Consider the following 14,877-nt stretch of genomic DNA (forward strand, 5'->3'; position numbering starts at 1 on the left):
AATTTGTAACTTTCAATATTCCTTTTTCTTTGCTATAAAGTTCATTTTAAAGTATCAATAAAAACGTTGAGAAGTGTTTGAGTAAATGATGATCACTGACAGTGTAACTTGCTATGTATTCCATAAGTTTATTCTATTCATAAAGTTTTTATTTGGATTCCTTTACTCTAACCCTCTATAGAATTCACGTTGTAACTTTCATCTTTTTGTTCTTATGGGGGAGGCAGAATGAAATTTGTTTTTTTTTTGTATAAATGCTACAAATCTTTCAAAACTTAAGAAAATTTTCATTATTCAGATAATTAAAAAGTAGAGTTTTTCATATTTAAAAAATATTCCTAACAAATATTTGATTTCACAAAAACCATCCTTTAATAAAATCGTGTTTCGACAATTTTTTTCTTCCATTCCACTGTGGGCCAAAAGCCAAAAATTAAATTTTAGACAAAAATATGTGTAGGCAGTTTTAATATAGCCCAAATTAAGTATTCATAATCATTCCAAACATTATAATTTGCTTTTTGGACAGACAAGAGTATAATGTAATGAAAAATATGTTAAAAGTTACTTTAAAAAAAAAAATTTTTAAATTTTTATTTCAGAAATACATATAGGAATTTCACTTTACTGTTAAATTCATTTATAGTACTATTTTTCAATTTGTTGGATTAGTTAATACTCTTGACAAACTTTTAGTTTATATCTTATCCTTTGATATTTTACAATGTTTGAATGACTTTCGAAACTTAGTTCCCAAAAGTTCCACGAGGTAATTAGCTAAACTTTTATTTGTGGTCTTTGTTTCTTCTTTCGAAAAAAACCTGCCCCATTTTGCAAAGGTGGATGAAATATACCGAAAAACAAAACTTATGTTTTTTTTCTTCATGTTTTCGCATTATTTTGTAATATTACTTCAGAAATATAATTTGCTTTTAATATGAAATTGCGAAAATTATTATATTTTCATTGCTATATTTAAACGTACTATGTTATTTTTATTTTTGCTCGCCATATTTCAGCCGCCATTTTGTTTTTTTTTGGGGTATTTTTAGTGTATTTCAAAATTTCAACTATGAATTCAATTTACCTGCACATAAAAACCCCCAGATTTTGAAACAAATTTGTATCGAAATACTAATTTTGGCCACGATACTTTGGATGCTGGCCCACTGTGCATTCCTGCAGATTTTAATTTTGAAAAAGTGGCTGATTCCTTAATCCTGTGGTTTATCACTACAATAAAACAAAGGAAATATTAAAAACTCAATGTTAACAAATTTAGCAAAATGAAAGAGACATGGTATCAGACTTGTATGTATTTATTTATAAAAATCTCGCTTCCGGGGCCGGGGGNGGGGGGGGGGGGGGGGGGGGATTGAGAATACAGGTTTTTTGCAACTGACTTAATGCTTAAAAAAATCGAACAGAAATTAGGATGAACAAAATGAATGTATCACATGCTGCTTTGCTACACAATAAATGCATATGGAATATCACTTGGTGGCTGTTTACAATCCTATGGTATATGACCTTCCATTGGGATTATGCAATGTTCCTATGGAGGGTTTAGTTACCAACCATTCGTACCACACTTGGCGCGGAGAAACACATCTCCAGAAGTGAGCTTCAAGCTGTTGATTTGTTGTCACGTGTATAGGATCCTGAAATTAAATAGGTAACAATTTGAAATTATTAACGCTTAAAAGGGTTGCTACTTCTTTACCAAGATTTTTATGTATTATGGAGGTAAAATATGAAATATTAACAGGGTGCGTAGCCATATCTTTCAACAAAAAATAAGCACCTTTTAAGTACTATACACATTAACAAAATGCAAAATAATTTTCAAAGACTTTACATGATCAGGATAAAATAACTAGTTTCTGACAAAGAACTCTTTTTCTTTTCATAATGGCTAATATAATCAAGATCAAGAGATTTTTCGGTTTGATATCAGAGGGTGGGAAATGAAATCTGAAATTGAGAATATTTTGCGAAATTCAGCAGAGTTGCACATGAGAGTGCAATAATTTCACCAAACCCAGCTCAGTGGACGCACATGCGGACCAGCAAGTATTTCATCAAACATGTCAAATAATTGGCGCCTATGGGGGGCCAAGCTCCTAAATGGTCGAGCCATTTTTGAAAATTTAAAAATTTTCGCAAACTGCAATTAAATACTATTTCAAAGGTATGCAAAAAAGGTATTAATTTTTTTTTTATACATAAGTTATATTTATTGAAAGCATATAAGTAAAAGGACAAAATATGTGTATTGAATTTAAAATTAAACACATTTATTTTACTTCTCTTGATAATTCTTTAAAATTTAGTGAATAATTGGTGGCAGCACTTCTCATCAATTCTTTGAGATGCTTGTTAGTAAAATTCAGAGACCAATCAGTATTAACTAATTTTAAAGTGGAATAAAATTATTCACTTAAGTACGTTGTTCCGAATATTAAAATCATTCGACAAGTAGCCCTTTTTAATACAGGATACTTCGAATCGGGTACAAATTTCCAAAATTCAGTAATCGACGTCGACTTATATTTTAATTGTAGAGCTTGATCTTCTTGCGCCTCAATTAGTTCTAATCCACCCGATGCTTTTTGTGTCATAATTATATTGGAAATGGAAAATTTACCTTAAATTGATCAACGTTGCACTTAGTCTTTCATATTAGTTATCAGTAATTTAAAAAACATTTTGAAACACATACGGAACAATAATAATTTTTTAAAATATAATAGCACAAAAAGGAAAAGAGAACTTGGGTGCATTTATCGAGAACCACAAATAATTCTTCAAAGAGACGCATGTGGCTCGCTAGCCGCAGGTTGGCCACCCCTGCTATAGACCGACGACAAGTCGAAATGGATTATGGTTGAATGAATTGTGAAAACATTGAATAGAACAATGTGAAAAGTTTTTGCATAATACATGGCGAAAATCAACATGGTAAAGAAAAAAAATCTAATTTTCGAAAAGGGAAAATTGAGCACTTTTTGAAAACAGTAAATGAAAAAAGCCCCATTAAGGGCTTTTAAAGAACGAAAATCGAAAATAAGCACTTTTTAAAAATGCTACACACCATGATTAAAACATAAGATTTAATACATGGTTCAATTTTTTATAAAAAAAATTTGCTAGTCATGAAAAAAATGTCCATATCATTTAAGAAAAGACTTAACTTTTATAGAGATAAAATTTTTTGATTTAACTAAGTTTACTAACAAGCCCTTAGTTTTTAAGATGCAACCTTGACTGATAATAAGCCATCTTTTTTATTGCGTTCTATGAGGCTGTTAAAAAAAATTGCCAGTTATTATTGATGCGTAATTGTGATAATAGGTATTGATAGTATCATTGTAGCAAATATCGCAGTTATAGGCTTTTACGAAATAGTACCAAAATATTAAATCATTCTTTGTAGGAAAGTAAGTTTAGGTAAACAAAACTCACAATTGTGTGCAAGAATTGCTTCATTTACCAGTAAATTAAATGGGAGAATGCAAAAAAATAAAATTAACATTTAATAGACTCAATCTTTTTTCTGTTACATTTTTCGAATTACCTGAATCAAATTTTTACTAGTTAAAACAGGAGTGATTGTAACACAAATTGAAAACCCCTGAAGCTTTTATGTCAAAAAATTGATATCAATTTATATACCATCCATGTTTCATATTTAACATACATTTTACAATTAAATTAGCTACTAATGAAGAACATCACATTTTTATAGTAACTTAGGCAATAAAAGACTTACTTCTTACGAGAATCACGATGTTGGATTTTAAAATAGCGTGAATATGAATAGCAACGCATAACTTTTAAATCAGGTAAATACGAAAATCAATATTTGATAACTAAATTTGTGATAATAAGAATCCAATATTAGCAGATTCCAATGCAATGCCAAATATTCAAAATCGCAAAATTTCGCCAAACCAAAAGGTATCATTGTATTATTCTGAAAGAATCGTGTTTTAGTTTGATAATAATATTAGTACACTCTTACAATTTAAGTTTATTCTTAAGTGGAAAAAATTACCTCAGAGAATCAGGGTTTTTTTTCAACTCAAGTGCAAGAAAATATTTTTAATAAAAGAAATGTACAATATTAAAAAAATTTTTAAACACTTAATATTTAAAATTTTAATTTAGTTTAATTAATAGTATACTTCTTTAAACTATTTCATTATGACAGATTTAGAAACAAAATTAACATCCAATATCATTAACAGATTCATCAACATACAAAAGAAAGAAAAAACTTAAAAAGAAAATTTAATTAGAAAACAAAACTTTCATTGAAGTAATATTTTTAATAGAAAATATGAGGTCGAAATTTTGATAATAAATCATTTCTAACAAGAGTTTTACATAAAATTAGTAACATTCAAAAATACATAAATCAACAACAATAAAATTTGAAATACTATTTTTACATTAATTTTTTTAATAGGCAAAAGTTCTTATCAAGAACACTTTAAGAAAAATAAAGTAAAAAACTTACTTTTAGAGGGAAAAAAATTGGAAACCAACTAAACAATCCTGTTGAATGAGAATTAGGAAGAATACCTAAAACAGAAGATACAACTTAATGAATTAAATACTTTATTTAAAAAAACTTATTTTATTAAAAATAAAATTTTGAAATAGAATCCAGGAGATATATAGTACAGTTGCACATGATAGTCTGTAACCATAAACTTTAATTAATTTTTTAAAAAAAGTGATAAAAATGAAATTTAAATAGATATTTAAAATTTAAAAAAGCAAAAAAATAGAGCAAACTTAAAAAAAAAAAGTTGGCATATTTAATAACTAAACTTATAAAATAATTGGTTAATAGAGAAATTGCGAAAAAATTTACTGTCGGAAATTATTATTATTACTTTTTTTTTGAAACTGTAAATTATTAAATCTTATGAAATTCTTATAAAACTAACAATGTTTCACAGCATATTCAAAGCTGAAAAACAAATTACAGGAAATGAAAAATTTCATAAGAATTACAGTAAAATAAAAAAATTCTGTTTAAATACTGGTAGAATTAGCTTAAAATATTAATTTTATATTAAAAAACTATAAATCTTACTAAAATCTGAAACATTGTAATCAAAACTTGCATGTTATAGTTAATAACATGACTAATTACGGGAGTGTCCGCTTTATGTTGGGAGTGTATAAGGGTTTATTCATAGAAAATTCAAAGGGAATTAAGAGTATGAGAGGTGTCCATTTAATAGGAGTGTCCGTAACGTGAGGTTTTACTGAATTAGACATTCAACATAAACATTTCAATTGATTAGAAACAATCAGAAATTTTGAGTGAAAAGTAGCGTGACTTACTTAATGTGATATCTTTATACAAAACAGTGTCGAAATAACCAGCAAAGCCATGAATTGTGCTGTTATATGGAACGTCAAAAGTTAGCTTTCCGTATCTTGCATTATCAGGAACTTCAACTAAATTAAAGAGATGAAAATAAATTTAGTAAAACATAATTTTATGAGGCAAAAAAAAAAAAAAACTTATTATGCAATAAGAAGTTATACTTTACCATTGTTTGGATGAGAAAATGAGAACAGAGATTGAGGAACAGAAAGTGCTGTATGATTGTGTAAGTGAACAACGTATGGCATTTCAAAAAAAGCCTGTAAAAACATATTTGAATTTAATAACAAATAAGGTAGCAAGTTTGAGACAAAAATTTTATTTAAAATTGATTTTCAACTGAAATTGAGAAGGCAGTTAAGTCTTGGTCAATATCGACTTTGGCTGCTGAAATAAGTTTACTTGACACTTACTTCATTTCTCTAACATAGAATAAAACTGTTGAGGATAAAATAAACATGACATTTAACACACCAAATGTGGAAAAAGTTAAATAAGGAAACACGAAAAAATATCAAAACAAAACATATTATTAAAACAAATAAGTAGATTTAAATGTATTCAAAATAATTGTGATTGGCTCTTACTTAGAGAGCTCTTTTTGACGATCTATGAAAGAAATCAACAACCTCATGTTGCAGTCAGTGTGCTTTTTTAGAAAATAAATTTCAATTTAATAATTTTCAACAATTTTCAAAATAAAAATTTTATTTAAAAAAAATTTGTATCTCAAACAAACAAAGCTCTTCATATTTTTTAAAGCTTACTAATTTTTATGACATAAAATTAAATGCAAATTTAAACGAAAAACATATTCATTTAAAATAGTTCTATCGTTCATGATTGGCAAATTAATTTTTATACATAATTCAATAAAGGTCATTTTTATTGACACTAAATTTTATTTATCAATCCGGTTATCAAGGGGCATTTACACATCAAGGAAATAGCACTTAGTAAAATTAAAATTCCTTGCAAAAAATCATGTACCTTCGATAACATTTTGAAGTCAATGGAGGAAACCCTTAAGAACTAACAACCTCCATTAACAACTATTATACTGTGGAACAGAGTGGTCGCTCCCGAGAGGTTTTACTGTATTAATGTAAACAAGAGAAAAAACAGATCAGGCCTTACAGAAATCAGTTAGTGAACATACATTATTGCATTAATAACGTATAGTGAAGCTAACTTGCATTTGTGCTATAATAAAGTTGTGTGGCATAATTGCAAAAAAAAAAACATACTTAAAATTTATGAAAAATTATAACAAAATGCTAGGAAACACCAAACATAACAATAAGATACAACACATATGTTTTAATTATTTTATCTTGAAATTCATAGCACAGATAATTTAAATATTGTTCAAAAACCTACTAAAAAATTTGCATCTCTACCTATATGAAAGATACTTTCTCAGTTTCCATTCACCCTCTAGCTTCATTCTTTTTATAATTCCATATTGTTAATTTATACTTTGTCTTGTATGCGTAATTTTATCCCGTAACTTTTTTTTTGCATCATGAAATAAATTTGATTCTGCAGTCCTATAGATTTTAACTGGACTTGTTTACATTTATTTTATTGTATTTATTTTGCAGTACAGAAATGTTTCTTATTTTTTTAAACAATCTTAATTTAACTATTTTATTTCAGAACTCCTTTGATTTAAAAAAAATTGACCATATCTTTTCTTATATTCATAATAATCTGACTATTGTCATTCATTATTTAAAGAAGATATGTGTTATAAAATGGAGAAAATAGCAGAACCACTTTCACATATTGTCTCGTAAAACTGAACTCTCTTTCTGGATTATAAGACACAAACTTTACATTCAACATACAATTTGACAATACAAAAATAAATTTGTATTTCAATGATGGAAAGAAATTCTACTTACCAATGGTCCTTTGTCTTTTTCCCTCATCTGAGCTATTTCACTGTACAGTTTTGGAGCACTTACTGGAGTAACGTAATTTGTATAACTACAGGGTATACTAATTCCATCGTCTATAAGATAAATTTTTTTAATTAACTTATTGCACATCAGTGAAGCAAAAGAAAATTTATCCTAATTTATACTATGCTCTAATAAATAAATAGATAATTTGTCTTCATTGAGCATAAGTGTATATTACTTACATAACCAACATATTGCATGCAATTCTTGGTTGTTGTTTTTTTTTTTTGTGGCAAAGTATGGAATATAAGAATTTACTTTACCAAGGAATTGTATACAATGACAAATGCTCTTTAGATAAAGAATGAAAATGAGAATGATAGAGAAAGAAGTAACATAGTCTTTCCTTCTTTTTTTTAAAAAGAAACATTGACGAAGGTGACACCTAGACAAGAATAAAATTTTCGTTATTCTTCTTTTAATGAAACATAAATATTACTTTAACTGGCTTATTTGATTACTATAAATAATATCTTGTTAGGAAAAACAGAAGTGTAGGCAATAGCCTACACATATCTTTTTTTGGTTAATCTAGTTATTATAAATAATACATGGTGATTACTAAATATTTACGTCTTTTTTTTAAAGAATAATATTGAGAGCCTTTATAATCAGTTTTATTTATTCAGTGAATAAACATAGCCTATTTATAACATAAAACTATTTATAAAATTAAAATGAAACAAAATCCATAAAATAAGTCTTATGTAAAATTACCACAAACTTTTACTTTGTTCAGCATAAAATAACAGAAGTAAACATAAAGATTTTCTATTTATTACTAACATCTTTTAATTTTGCCAGTTCCTCACAGTCGTGATGAAATCAATCAGGTAAGTGCTGTTACTCAGAACCTTGACTTTTACTTTTTACTTTTTTCAGTATAAAATAGCAGAAGTAAACATAAAGATTTTCTATTTATTACTAACATCTTTTAATTTTGCCAGTTCCTCACAGTCGTGATGAAATCAATCAGATAAGTGCTGTTACTCAGAACCTTGATGAAAATCAGTCAAAGGTATTGACAAGCACTATCAGGTTGCTTTGTTTACTTTCGCCATCACTTCTCGCTGAACAGAGTATAGTTATTCAATTTTAACTTTGTATTTATATTATAAATCATTTTCAATTTCTGAAACTTTCACAGTATTATTTGAATAAAACTTCTACAAAATCTAACCATAGGCAAAAGAGTTTTGGACACTTAAAGANATGCAAAAAAGGTATTAATTTTTTTTTTTTTACATAAATTATATTTATTGAAAACATATAAGTAAAAGTACAAAATATGTGTATTAAATTTAAAATTAAACACATTTATTTTACTTCTCTTGAAAATTCTTTAAAATTTAGTGAATAATTGGTGGCAGCACTTCTCATCAATTCTTTGAGATGCTTGTTAGTTAATACTGATTGGTGTCTGAATTTTACTAATTTTAAAGTGGAATAAAATTATTCACTTGAGTACATTGTTCCGAATATTTAAATCATTCGACAAGTAGCCCTTTTTAATACAGGATACTTCGAATCCGGTACAATTTTCCAAAATTCAGTAGTCGACTTATATTTTAATTGTAAAGCTTGATCTTCTTGCGCCTCAATTAGTTCCAATTCTCCCGATGCTTTTTGTGTCATAATTGTATTGGAAATGGAAAACTTACCTTAAATTGTTAACATCGTTGCACTTAGTCTTTCATATTAGTTCTCAGTAATTTAAAAAACATTTTAAAACACATACGGAATGATGATAATTTTTTAAAATATAATAGCACAAAAAGGAAAAGAGAACTCGGGTGCATTTATCGAGAGCCACAAATAATCCTTCAAAGAGCCGCATGTGGCTCGCGAGCCGCAGGTTGGCCACCCCTGCTATAGACTGACGACGAGTCGAAATGGATTGTGGTTGAATGAATTGTGAAAACATTGAATAGAACAATGTGAAAAGCACGCTTTTGCATAATACATGGCGAAAATCAGCATGGTAAAGAAAAAAAATCTAATTTTAAAAAAAGGGAAAATTGAGGACTTTTTAAAAACACCAAATGAAAAAAGCCCCATTAAGGGCTTTTAAATAACGAAAATCGAAAATAAGCACTTTTTAAAAATGCTACACACCATGATTAAAACATAAAAAATTTAATACAGGGTTCAATTTTTTAAAAAAAAATCTGCTAGTCATGAAAAAAATTTCCTTATCATTTAAGAAAAGACTTTATGGAGATAAAACTTTTGTACAGATACTTTTATAGAAATAAAAATTTTTGATTTAACTAAGTTTATTAACAACCCTTAGTTTTTAAGATGTGACCTTGACTGATAATAAGCCATCTTTTTTATTGTGTTCTATAAGGCCGTAAAAAAAATTGCCAGTTATTATTGATGCGTAATTGTGATAATAGGTATTGATAGTATCATTGTAGCAAATATTGCAGTTATAGGTTTTTACGAACTAGTACCAAAATATTAAATCATTTTTTGTAGGAAAGTAAGTTTAGGTAAACCAAACTCACAATTGTGTGCAAGAATTGCTTTATTTACCGGCAAATTAAATGGGGGAATGCAAAAAAATAAAATTAACATTTAATAGACTCAATCTTTTTCTGTTACATTTTTCGAATTACCTGAATCAAATTTTGACTAGTTAAAACAGGGGTAATTGTAACACAAATTGAAAAACTCTGAAACTTTTATGTCAAGAAATTGATATCAATTTATATACCATCCATGTTTCATATTTAACATTTTACAATTAAATTAGCAACTAATGAATAACATCACATTTTTATAGTAACTTAGGCAATAAAAGACTTACTTCTTACGAGAATCGCGATGTTGGATTTTAAAATAGCGTGAATATGAATAGCAACGCAAAACTTTTAAATCAGGTAAATATGAAAATCAATATTTGATAATTAAAATCGTGATAATAAGAATCCAATATTAGCAGATTCCAATGCAATGCCAAATATTCAAAATGGCAAAAATTCGCCAAACCAAAAGGTATATTTGTATTATTCTGAAAGAATCATGTTTTAGTTTGATAATAATATTAGTACACTCTTACAATTTAAGTTTATTCTTAAGTGGAAAAAACTACCTCAGAGAATCAGGGTTTTTTTTCAACTCAAGTGCAAGAAAATATTTTTAATAAAAGAAATGTACAATATTACAAAAATTTTTAAACAATTAATATATACAATTTTAATTTAGTTTAATTAATAGTATGCTTCTTTAAACTATTTCATTATGACAGATTTAGAAACAAAATTAACATCCAATATCACTAAAAGATTCATCAACATAGAAAAGAAAGAAAAAACTTACAAAGAAAATTTAATTAGTAAACAAAACTTTCATTGAAGTAATATTTTTAATAGAAAATTTTGAAATAGCAATCAGCCAAATGGTAAAAACCTTGGTGAAAGTTCAACAGGGAGGTCGAAACTTTGATAATAAATCCTTTCTAACAAGAGTTTTACATAAAATTAGTAACATTCAAAAATACATAAATCAACAACAATAAAATTTGAAATACTATTTTTACATTAATTTTTTTAATAGGCAAAAGTTCTTATCAAGAACACTTTAAGAAAAATAAAGTAAAAAACTTACTTTTAGAGGGAAAAAAATTGGAAACCAACTAAACAATCCTGTTGAATGAGAATTAGGAAGAATACCTAAAACAGAAGATACAACTTAATGAATTAAATACTTTATTTAAAAAAACTTATTTTATTAAAAAAAAATTTTTGGAATAGAATCCAGTAGATATATAGTACATTTGCACATGATAGTCTGCAACCATAAACTTAAATTAATTTTTTAAAGAAAGTGATAAAAATGAAATTTAAATAGATATTTAAAATCAATTAAAAAAGCAAATAAATAGAACAAACTTTAGCTTAAAATATTAATTTTATATTAAAAAACTATAAATCTTACTAAAATCTGAAACATTGTAATCAAAACTTGCATGTTATAGTTAATAACATGACTAATTACGGGAGTGTCCGCTTTATGTTGGGAGTGTATAAGGGTTTATTCATAGAAAATTCAAAGGGAATTAAGAGTATGAGAGGTGTCCATTTAATAGGAGTGTCCGTAACGTGAGGTTTTACTGAATTAGACATTCAACATAAACATTTCAATTGATTAGAAACAATCAGAAATTTTGAGTGAAAAGTAGCGTGACTTACTTAATGTGATATCTTTATACAAAACAGTGTCGAAATAACCAGCAAAGCCATGAATTGTGCTGTTATATGGAACGTCAAAAGTTAGCTTTCCGTATCTTGCATTATCAGGAACTTCAACTAAATTAAAGAGATGAAAATAAATTTAGTAAAACATAATTTTATGAGGCAAAAAAAAAAAAAAACTTATTATGCAATAAGAAGTTATACTTTACCATTGTTTGGATGAGAAAATGAGAACAGAGATTGAGGAACAGAAAGTGCTGTATGATTGTGTAAGTGAACAACGTATGGCATTTCAAAAAAAGCCTGTAAAAACATATTTGAATTTAATAACAAATAAGGTAGCAAGTTTGAGACAAAAATTTTATTTAAAGTTGATTTTCAATTGAAATTGACATGGTAGTTAAGTCTTGGTCAATGTCGATTTTGGCTGATGAAATAAATTTACTTGATACTTACTTCACTTCTCTAGCAAAGATTAAAACTTGTGATGATAAAATTAACACGACATTTAACACTTAAAGTTAAATACGGAAACACGAAAAAATATCAAAACAAAAAATATTATTAAAACAAATATATAGATTTAAATGTATTCAAAATAATTGTGATTGGCTTTTATCTAGAGAGCTCTTTCTGAAGATCTATGAAAGAAATCAACAACCTCATGTTGCAGTCAGAGTGTGCTTTTTTTTTCAAAATAAAAATTACGTTTTTTTTTAAAAAAGAAAACTAGTATCTCAAACAAAGCTCTTAATATTTATTAAAGCTTCAGGGGTGATTGTGAGTTCAATTCAAAATTCCGGAAAATCTCTTAAGTAAAATTATTGAAGACTCATAATGTCTTTATAAATTTAAATCATTGATATTTTCAAAACACTGAATCCGAAATAAATTATATACAGCATAATTTAAATGAATAATTATGTATAAGTCTATTTTTATCTCTAATCAGATTTATTATTCTACCAGAAAAAATATTTACAAATGAAAGATGCCAAGTATAAATTCTAGTTCGAATATTTTTAAATAAAATATACAAGAATTTTTATACATAAATGTGGTCGATGATTTCTTGAAACTTCTAGACCTAAGATTTCAGGAAACTTCCGGAGCGCAGTTAGGGAAAGATCCTGAAATCCGGATTTTTTCTGGAGCACAATCACCTCTGAAGCTTACTAATTTTTATGCATAAAATTAAATGCAAATTTAAACGAAAAACATATTTATTTAAAATAGCTCTATCATTCATGATTGGTAAATTTATTTTTATACATAATTCAATAAAGGTAATTTTTATTGACACTAAATTTTATTTATCAATCCGGTTTCCATGAAGCCGACCCAAGTAGCATTTACACATCAAGGAAATAGCACTTAGTAAAATTAAAATTCCTTGCAAAAAATCATGTACCTTCGATAACATTTTGAAGTCAATGGAGGTAACCCTTAAGAACTAACAACAACCATTATACTGTGGAACAGAGTGGTCGCTACCTAGAGGTTTCACTGTATTAATGTAAACAAGAGTAAAAACAGATCACGTCTTACAGAAATCAGTTAGTGAACATACATTATTGCATTAATAACGTATAGTAAAGCTAACTTCCATTTGTGCCATAATAAAGTTGTTGGGCATAATTGCAAACAAAAACATACTTGAAATTTATCAAAAATTATAACATAATGCTAGGAAACACCAAACATAACAATAAGATACAGCACAAATGTTTTTATTATTTTATCTTGAAAATCACAGCCCAGATAAATTAAATATTTTTCAAAAACCTATTAAAAAATTTGCTTCTCTACCTATATGAAAGACACTCTCTCAGTTTCCTTTCACCCTCTAGCTTTATTCTTTTTATAATTCCATATTGTTAATTTTTACTTTGTCTTGTATGTGTAATTTTATCTTTTAACTTTTTTTTTTTTTGCATCTTGAAGTAAATTTGATTCTGCAGTCCTATAGTTTATAAATGGTCTTGTTTACATTCGTTTTATTGTATTTATTTTGCAGTATAGAAATAATTTTTTTTTAAATAATCTCAATTTAACTATTTTATTTACTAAATTTAACTATTTTATTGCTCTTAGATATAAAACAATTAAACACATCTTTTTCACCATAATATGATGTTAATCCATGCCATTTAAATATCGGTATTTCAGGTAATCTAGGAAATAAGCTCCGTTTCTCTTTTTCACTTCGACATAGTAGCGTTACTTAGTTTAGGCAAGCACGCTTTTTCTAACGAAATATTGGGAAAAGCAAAAAAAGGCATTTTCAGATTGCAGCATTTGTTTTGCGAGAGTTTAAAAGAATGGAGCATCATCCTGCCATATGGACATATATGTGAAACCAAATACGATCTGTCATTTGATTTCTCAATGGTAGAAATACCAAAGCTTGGGAAATTAACATAAATTTTATTTGAAATGTATGAACCAAATGGGGCGAGCTATAGAAGAAATTATTTAGGTAAAAAACAAAAAAAGCTAAAATAGAAATCTAAAATGTTATGCGCAAAACAAATTTAAAATAATTGAAAAAATACTGGAAATTTGAGCAAGGAAAAAGTATATGCAGGAATCATATAACCACAGAATACCATTGACATTTTAATAAAAAATATCGTCATGTGATTATTAAATCACATGAATACACATCTCAATGTAAGTTTCGAAAATTATGTAAATGTGAATCGCAATGTGTTAAGTTGGTGAATGAGGATTTTAAAGTTACATTTAAAACTGTGTGAATATGAATTGCAATGTGTGATTTAAAATTGCATGTATGTAATTTTAAGTTGCATTTACATAAGTAGCAAAAAAGGGTTTAAGAATAACCCTTTTCTCAAGAATTCAAAACGCGGAACTCTCTTTGACAAAAGCGGAATTGTAAAACAACCATCTCAGTAGAACGGAACATTGCTTCATTTTTGAAAATTAACAATCACATACTGTTTAAGACAAAGAAGCGGAATTCCGCCAAAAAGCAGAAAATACTTATCAGTATAGAAGAGAAGTTTGCTCATTAATAAAAATTCGTAACGCATGGTATGCAACAATGCCTTAAGCAGTTGCTATTGTTTCGTCCATCCCTTATTGCCCCTACCTCCCACCCACTGATCTTCATCGATCCAGGAACTTTCTTGTTTGCAAGCAGTTTTGAGCAGATAATGAGATCACATAAATTGTTAAACAAATATTGCTATTACAGACGACACCATTTTTAGTAGCACCCAGAACAATTGTACCCCGCTACAATAAATGCCCAAACTAAGATGGTACCTTGTCAAGCAAT

General features: G+C 27.4%; 1 protein-coding gene across 2 annotated transcripts in view; it reads right to left on the reverse strand.

Annotated features, from left to right (window-relative positions):
- Positions 1-1,303: 1,303 nt before the first annotated feature.
- Positions 1,304-14,877, reverse strand: part of LOC107437363 (protein arginine N-methyltransferase 5) — a 32,788-nt gene continuing 19,214 nt past the window's right edge. Inside the window, exons 13-17 of one of the 2 annotated variants that reach the window (XM_043048319.2) lie at positions 7,315-7,424; positions 5,574-5,667; positions 5,362-5,478; positions 4,523-4,587; positions 1,304-1,661 (exon numbers count right to left, since the gene is read on the reverse strand). In XM_043048319.2, coding sequence (XP_042904253.1) covers positions 1,509-1,661; positions 4,523-4,587; positions 5,362-5,478; positions 5,574-5,667; positions 7,315-7,424 — 539 coding nt within the window. In that variant the 3' untranslated portion in view covers positions 1,304-1,508. Of the gene's footprint in view, positions 1,662-4,522; positions 4,588-5,361; positions 5,479-5,573; positions 5,668-7,314; positions 7,425-10,918; positions 11,052-11,570; positions 11,688-11,782; positions 11,877-14,877 lie in introns of those variants that run through there. The other variant, XM_043048320.2, reaches the window with a different exon arrangement.

This window comes from Parasteatoda tepidariorum, chromosome 10 (genome assembly GCF_043381705.1).
Source record: "Parasteatoda tepidariorum isolate YZ-2023 chromosome 10, CAS_Ptep_4.0, whole genome shotgun sequence".
In the NCBI taxonomy this organism is placed as follows: domain Eukaryota; kingdom Metazoa; phylum Arthropoda; class Arachnida; order Araneae; family Theridiidae; genus Parasteatoda; species Parasteatoda tepidariorum.